General features: G+C 34.1%; 1 protein-coding gene across 1 annotated transcript; it reads left to right on the top strand.

Annotated features, from left to right (window-relative positions):
* The first annotated feature begins 3,585 nt into the window (after positions 1 to 3,585).
* On the top strand, positions 3,586 to 4,587 carry LOC109003882 (glycine-rich cell wall structural protein 1.8-like). Its single transcript, XM_018982216.2, has one exon. The coding sequence runs from the start codon at positions 3,639 to 3,641 to the stop codon at positions 4,359 to 4,361; it is 723 nt and encodes a 240-aa protein (XP_018837761.2). The 5' UTR covers positions 3,586 to 3,638; the 3' UTR covers positions 4,362 to 4,587.
* Positions 4,588 to 7,676: the final 3,089 nt, after the last annotated feature.

Raw genomic sequence — 7,676 nt, 5'->3', positions numbered from 1 at the left:
CCATCTTTGGATATGAGAAAATAATTATACTGTTAGTTCCTTTTGGTAATAGAATAAATTCCATGATTAATCTATTATGTTTTTGTATACGTATGTTATATGCTTTGTATTTTCTTTGGTACAATATTAATTTAAAGGAGAGTGATGCAATGGAATGTATGAACAATGTGATATTCCATATGATAAGTGATAAGGGTAGGTCGTGTATAGGATCCCACATTGTTTGGGAAGGAAAAGTTCTTGTTCTTTATAATGGTTTCAATAGGACTCCAATTATATAATTGACTAGTTCAAGTATAGGCCCATATGTGACTTGGGCCTCCCTTGGTGCGTTATAGACAGCAATTAGCTTTGTGTGTACATGAAGTGCTTTTATAGATTCCAACTAGGTTGGTCACATTGAAAAATCGTCGGTTGGTTTAAGTTGAACATACTACAGTACCCCACTTCCCACCGCCCAATTCAGAATAGCTCTTTGGCCCACTTGGTTTTCGGTCGAACTATGTCCTGAAACTTGAGGTTTTCATTGGCCCAATTATGAACTCAAAGTTTAGTTTGTGTAATCTCATGTACTGAGGTTAGTTTTGGTGATCAAGAAGGTCCCTGTTATCCAACAAGCTTGCTAGTGTCTGAAAACTGGCTTGTCCAGTAAGTCATGTGTCGGTGCTTGGCTCGTTGAAGACGAAGAAAATCTAGGGTACGTACTGCTAAAAGAAACAAATCTTTGGGACAATATTCCAAACGTCAGGAATGATGTAGTAAGAAGAATGCTGTTATTATACAGCCTTACAAGCGTGTGGAGAGAGAGAGAGAGAGGAAAAAAAGAAGGCTCCATTAGCCAAGCAATTTGAAGTGGATTGGCCCCACACACATGGTGGAGAAGGAGGGGGTTCTCTTCCATGTGACTACCCACTATAATGTATATGCATATTATATCATACAGATGGAGATAAGGTCAGGTTGCTTCAAAATAAAGGAATGTTTTTAGACAGGGAAGGGCAAATCAGAGTTTGAATTAGAGTGTACTTACTTTCAAGTAGACCACAGTTATCATTACAAGAAGAAACGCAAGTTCTTATCAGGCTGCGGGCATTCACACAAAGAACCTTTCATTTTTTCTGGACAAGAGGCCACTGAAAGCATTTCATACCTCCTAGGTTTGAGTCCTTTTGTCGGTGGCATAGATTTGTTAATGCTGTACCACTGGCCCTCAATTTTACGTTTGATGGATCCTACCATGGATTGGCTTTCATGAATGCTTGCTTTCCTTTTCAACTCATCCTTATTTCACATATTTCTTCCATCGATTGCTTTCTGATCCATAACTTTTGAGAGATTTGGAGTAGTTCCTTTCCATCCATCATGCATACAGAAGAAAATAATGAACCTAGTCCCCATCCCGATATTTAGTTTGCTGCTTGAAATTAAGAAGCCAGTCTTAATATAATCTTTCCTAGTTTGGATAGGTAAGCGTAGGAGATATATCATGTGATAAAACGTATAGGTGAATAAAGTAAAAATAAGTACTCGGGGCTAATTTGTTGGACGACATTGAGTTTTCAACACCATAATGAGTCGTGTGTGTGTGTGTGTATATATCGTGGGCTAAGCTTAATGGCCACATCGAAAGGTTTGTAATTTAAAGTTCGTTGTAACTGTTTGATTACGTTCCAGAACCAGAAAAAGTGAACGTCTAGAGAGAGAGAGAGGGTGAAATCGAAGGAAGAAGAAAATAGATAGGAGGCCAGGCACATGAGCGCAGTACTGAGCATGAGCAAGTGTCATATATCAGTGAGTTGAAATCTTGACATATTGCATCGTGCATAGTAATCACAACTATAAACTATGAACAACCGGGGGTTGGTAGCATGTACAATAATGATGATCAGCAATAATATTATTCGATATGAATCAAATGCTTTGACATATTTTATGGAATTGTATAGACTAGATGCCCTATTTAACACCTTAGTGCGATCGGATATGGCCATACGCATTTTGTCACTCTAAACTGTCATATAATGGGGAATTATTAATGCATCATGCATACATCTTCCGGACTGATATGGAATGAGAAGTGCTCTTTCATTCTTACTGGTGAATAAAGAAAATGTGTATTTTCCGATGCTCGAGAAAAGATTCGATTCAAGCCGATTCAAATTGAATCGATAAGAAACTCAATGTACCAAATTTAGTGAATGTTTTGAATCTTTCACTGAACCGCTTCAATCGATCGATTCAAATCGACTCTAGCCGATTTTAGACCAATTTGAACTAATTCCAACTTATTCAAAATTGCATTTATTTTTAAGTTGTCTAATAATTGAGTTTTTTCTTTTAATTTCTTGTACAAAAATATGATAGAACTAAACATATATTAACTTTTTCATCATTGTATTCAATAAGAATCGCAGAAGAACTAAAAGATAAACATGTTGTTCTTTAATTATTTCTTTTAGATGAACAAAAAAATTTTTTTTGATAAGTTGATGAACAAAAAATTAAAGAGATGAATACTTATTTTATATTAAATTTATGGTACTTGTGCAAAAACTACTACATTTGCCATGTTTTATAACTTAATGGTCTTTATCTTTTTCATATATAAGGCAAAGAAATGTCAACAATTGAGGTTAAATACATAAATTACATATTTATTAAAAGTATTTAGATTCATATCATATTTTTATTCAAACTAGGAATTGAATTTATATTTTATACTCTTTTATACATAATATAAAATGTTTGAATTGCAACAAATATGATTTTTAATATAACTTTTTATCAACATTCAAATATCCAATTTAAAATTGTTATGAATCACCCGATTCTGAATTGCCCGATTCAGATTCCAAACCCGATTTTGATTTAATTTAAAGCCTTGGTATTTTCTCTGGATTGCATGCAGAATATCTTAATTAAACACCTTCATACAATACTGTTAATGCAGTTCAAAGAGAGTTTAAATCTCATCCATCTGATGAAAACGTTTTATTAAATCTATTCATTGTTGTTCAATATTACGTCCTTCATTGATATGGCAGAATGGAAATTAATTATTTATTATCGTTGGTTCTTAATTTACAGCAACCAATATTAATACGCACGAAAGTCTTAAACCGTGTATATAATATCTAGGTGGTTGCCAAGGGATCAGTGGCTATCCAAATCACAAGTTCTTACTACGACAAGAAGATTAATTAAAGGCAATTGATTAAGAAGTAGAGATATGCTAGCTTCTACTTAAAACGTACACTATCTAAAGGGATATATAAGTAAGTAAATAAATAAGTAGATTAATGCTACATTATTCAATATTGGTGGGAAAAGAATATCAGTGTCTCGGGAACAACCATCACCAACATAAAAGTAAAGAAAGTTAGGTCTATACAAACTCTGCTTAACAAATTGGCTCTGCCATGCGTAAATGTGGGTGACAGCAAAAGCACACTAGTGGCTTCTATGAGTGTAAACTTGTGTTGGACCACCTTGTGGGACTCCCTATTATATATTCTATGCTCTCAATTAGCTACTCTTAGGAAAGTGACGCGCTTAATTTGGACCTTCATCCCGTTCCTATATATAACTACCTTCCGGCCTGACACTCAAAGCCATCTTGGAATTCAAAGGAATTTTCCATGGCTTCTCACAAAACCCATACTCTTGTTTTCTTTGTATTATTGGGCTTCGGTATTTGTTCAGCAACTAGAGCCCTCCTCACTCAAGTTGGCCATGACAATGTTGTGCAAGCTGCTATAGGAGAACATGGGGTAACTAGCTACGGAGGTGGTGCTGGTAGTGGAGAAGGTGGTGGTGCAGGATATGGAGCTGCAGTTGGACATGGCGGTGGAGGTGGTGGTGGTAGTGGTGGTGGAGGTGGAGCTGCATATGGTTCTGGAGGTGCTGGATATGGAAGTGGTGGTGGGCAAGGAGGTGGTGCTGGATATGGTGCCAGTGGACAAAATGGGGCTGGATACGGTGGCGGGGGTGGTGGGGGAAGTGGAGGTGGAGGTGGAGGTGGATACGGTACAGGAGGAGAACATGGTGCTGGTTATGGAAGTGGTGCTGGTAGCGGCTATGGAGCAGGGGGAGGGAATGGTGTTGGCTTAGGTGGAGGAGGTGGTGGGGGGAGTGGTGGTGGTGGTGGAGCAGGCTATGGTGCAGGAGGAGCGCATGGAGGTGGGTATGGTAGTGGGTCCGGAGCCGGTGGAGGTTTTGGTACTGGCGGTGGAGCTGGGGGTGGTCATGGTGGTGGCGGTGGAGGTGGTTCTGGTGGTGGTGGCGGCAGTGCTAGTGGAGGTGGTTATGGAGCAGGTAGTGGGAGTGGAGAGGGTGGTGGACATGGTGGCTATGTCCCTTGAAACTACGTACCTTATCCCTTTTATCATTTCTAAGAAGAGTGCATGCATGCGTGAATCTTGTTACCTTAGTAAAGAAATAAATAAGATTAGCATAAGTGTGGGGATGCTTATTAATATGATTTCAAACTATTGTATTATGATTAATGCCAGATAAATGGTAAAGATATTCTAAGGTGTATAATGTAATTGTAATATTTGAATGCGATGCATTAATCTTTTGTTTTTACGAACTAGATAGTTAGTCCTGAAGGCTGGAATGTTCGTTGGATAAATATCTTAACTAATCAATCTAGATTATAATAATAAGAGGTACGTGAAAAGTTAGTTATGTGCATCGATTCATGGTAATGAATTTACTCTAATGACCTAATATTGGGGAATTAACGTAGCTATATATTCTATTTTAGCTAAACTAAAGAAAGGAAATAGAAACTCATGATGACGATGGATGTGCACTTCTGTACGTGCTCGATAGAATCACTGCGCGCACGAGGCTTTTAATTCTCGATCCAGCCAGTAAAAGAAATAATATATATATATATATATATAAATATATATAGATATATGACGAATAACGATATCATGCATGAATGGGGGGATTAATTTCGAGTTCGGATTTTAAAAATATTTTATCTCATCTCATTATTATAATTTTTTAAATTTTTATATAAAATATAATAAATAATTTAATTTTTTTAAATCTTAAAATAATAATAATGTTAAAAATTAATATTTTAATAATATTTTTTTAAATTTTTATCTAAAATTATATTATAATATCATCTACGAATCCAAACCAATCCTAAGTATTAATTAATTAATAAGACATTCATAAAAGGTGGTGCATGTGAATATATATGTAAAGTCTTTTTCATATAAAGTACTTGATCAACTTCAACAATATTCATGTCAACGATATTTTGACGAGAGAGAGAGAGAGACGCAATAGTAATAGGAATTTAGAATGATATGATCTATACCTAATCAATATCATTAATCGGTATTGATCATATACTACTAGACTTTTCCATACAGTACTGCGTGCTTTTTTCAAGGCCAAATTGTTTTTTTCCCGGCCACGTTGTATATATAGTACTAATTAATCATGCAAATTGTTCTACATATATAAGAGTACTCTTATTAGATTAACTAAAAGTTAAATCTATTGAGTATTTAATTATTAGAGAGCAAAATATGCTCACAATGGATTAGCTACAGTAACTTTTAAAAATTTTTCCAAATTTAAAGGTTACTGTACATATATTAAATACATATTTTATTAATTATTTCTCTCTCCTTTTATTTCTATCACATATTTGATCACAATTGGAATATTAATTTGAGTTAGTGATATATTAATTTAATAAGAATATGATTATTAATTAATATATAATAGGTAGAATAGTAAAATATGATAAAATAAAATAAATTAATAATTAAAAAATTAAATATTTTTAAAATTATTAGTTATTCATTATTTTATAATGAATAAATATATAATCTAATGTGGAGATTTGATGTGAATAATCAAAATCAAATTCAACTTATATTATTTTATTGTTATATAATGAAAAAATAGTTATTTCAATGTGGAGATTTATGTGAATGGAATAGTTAAAAGTTAAATTTTTCGTACATTTATAAAAAATATCATTTAACTTTATCTAATCCAATGAGAATGCTCTAATATACCATCGTCCCAATTTTAATTATCCCGCTATAATGAGGTATTAATTAATGGCATTGCATGGCATCAATCTTTGATTTTTTTTTTTCAAGTATATATTAAGAGATCATGATATTTTTAAGGGTGATGGAAAGTATCCTACAGCATTTTTAAAAAAAAAAAAGTGGGATGAAATTAATAAGATCATTAACAGCTTTAATTTTCCTTATTCAATCCGGTATAATTTGTTATCCATATAATTTGTTAGCGCCAAGATCGAAATGCCTTTAATTTGAGAGGCTTTTCCAGTACTAGTGCATGAAATTATAATATAAATTTTGCCATTACTAATGGGTACTGCTGCATGCAACTCCACTACTAATGGTTTGAGATTGCGTGTTGGTCTTTTCATAACATACCGCAACATCCACGACCTTATCGCTAATATATATATATATATATATATATATATATATAGTTTGCGTGTTGTCTTGTAAAAGTTCGTAAAATCAAAGGAATTCCATTAGCGAATGGTGTGAAAATAAATAAATAAAATTCAATGTTAATTTAGCCATTCATGGTGACAGCAAAAGCACACTAGTGTACGTCCTTTGGGAGTGTAAACTTGTGTTGGACGACCTTGTGGGAGTGTAACTGGCAATGATGCTTGAAGCAATTTGAGCAAATCTTGGAAAGACTGAAAGAAAGAATCTCTTTCATATATGAACTGAAATTTACCAAGAGAGGTGTACAGTATTTATACAGAAAGAGTAAAGTGAAATAAAAGTAAAGTAATTAATTAAAATGAGTAACTAAGTAACTAACTAGTTCTCTACCAATTACAATATGCCACCTCAGAGTCATATTTGTGATAGTCTCCCTCAAGATGAATGATATATGTTATTAACATTCATCTTAGACAACAAGGAGTGAAAAATAGTAGACCCAAGAGGTCTAGTAAGTAAATCAATAACTTGATGACTTGAAGAAACATGTAATGTTCGAAGGACTCCAGCTTGATTTTTTTCTCTGATCAAATGACAATTCAATTCAATATACTTAGTTTTCTCGTGAAATATAGGATTAGCTACAATATGGATAGCTGCTTAGTTGTCACAGAAGAGCAAGGAAGCATGAGGATGTTATTAATGCAGATTTGAAAGCAAAGATTGGAGCCATGTAATTCACAAACAGCATAGGCCATGGACCTATATTTAGCCTCTGCAGAAAACCTTGATATTGTCTTTTGCCTTTAGGATTTTTAGGAGATGAGTGAATCACCAATAAATATGCAATAACCAGATGTGGATCTCCTTGTATCAAGGCAACTAGCCCAATCTGAATCAACAAAGGCCTTCAGGAGGATTGAAGGAGAAGTTGAGAAGAAAATACCCTAGCCTGGTGCCATTTAATGTACTTCAAGATTTTGAGGGCTACTTGCATGTGGAACTCTATGAGTAATCTACTAATAAGTCTTCTGTAAGAAGAAACATCTTCAAGTAACTCACCATCATTCTTTGATAACTTGTAGTGAGTATCTATTGGAAAATTAGCAGGCTATCATTCTAACAAACTAGCATCTAAAAGTAATTCTAAGGCATACTTGCGTTGACATAAAGAAATACCTTTCTTGGATCGAGCAATCTCCA

The sequence above is a fragment of the Juglans regia genome, chromosome 2, assembly GCF_001411555.2.
Source record: "Juglans regia cultivar Chandler chromosome 2, Walnut 2.0, whole genome shotgun sequence".
NCBI classification, from domain to species: Eukaryota; Viridiplantae; Streptophyta; class Magnoliopsida; order Fagales; family Juglandaceae; genus Juglans; species Juglans regia.
The sequence above is the reverse complement of the archived record's forward strand: the minus strand, read 5'-3'. Positions and strand labels throughout refer to the sequence as shown.

What these genes read in the sequence shown, in the direction of transcription:
- LOC109003882 (XM_018982216.2), top strand. Translation starts at nt 3,639, where the DNA reads ATGGCTTCTCACAAAACCCATACTCTTGTTTTCTTTGTATTATTGGGC.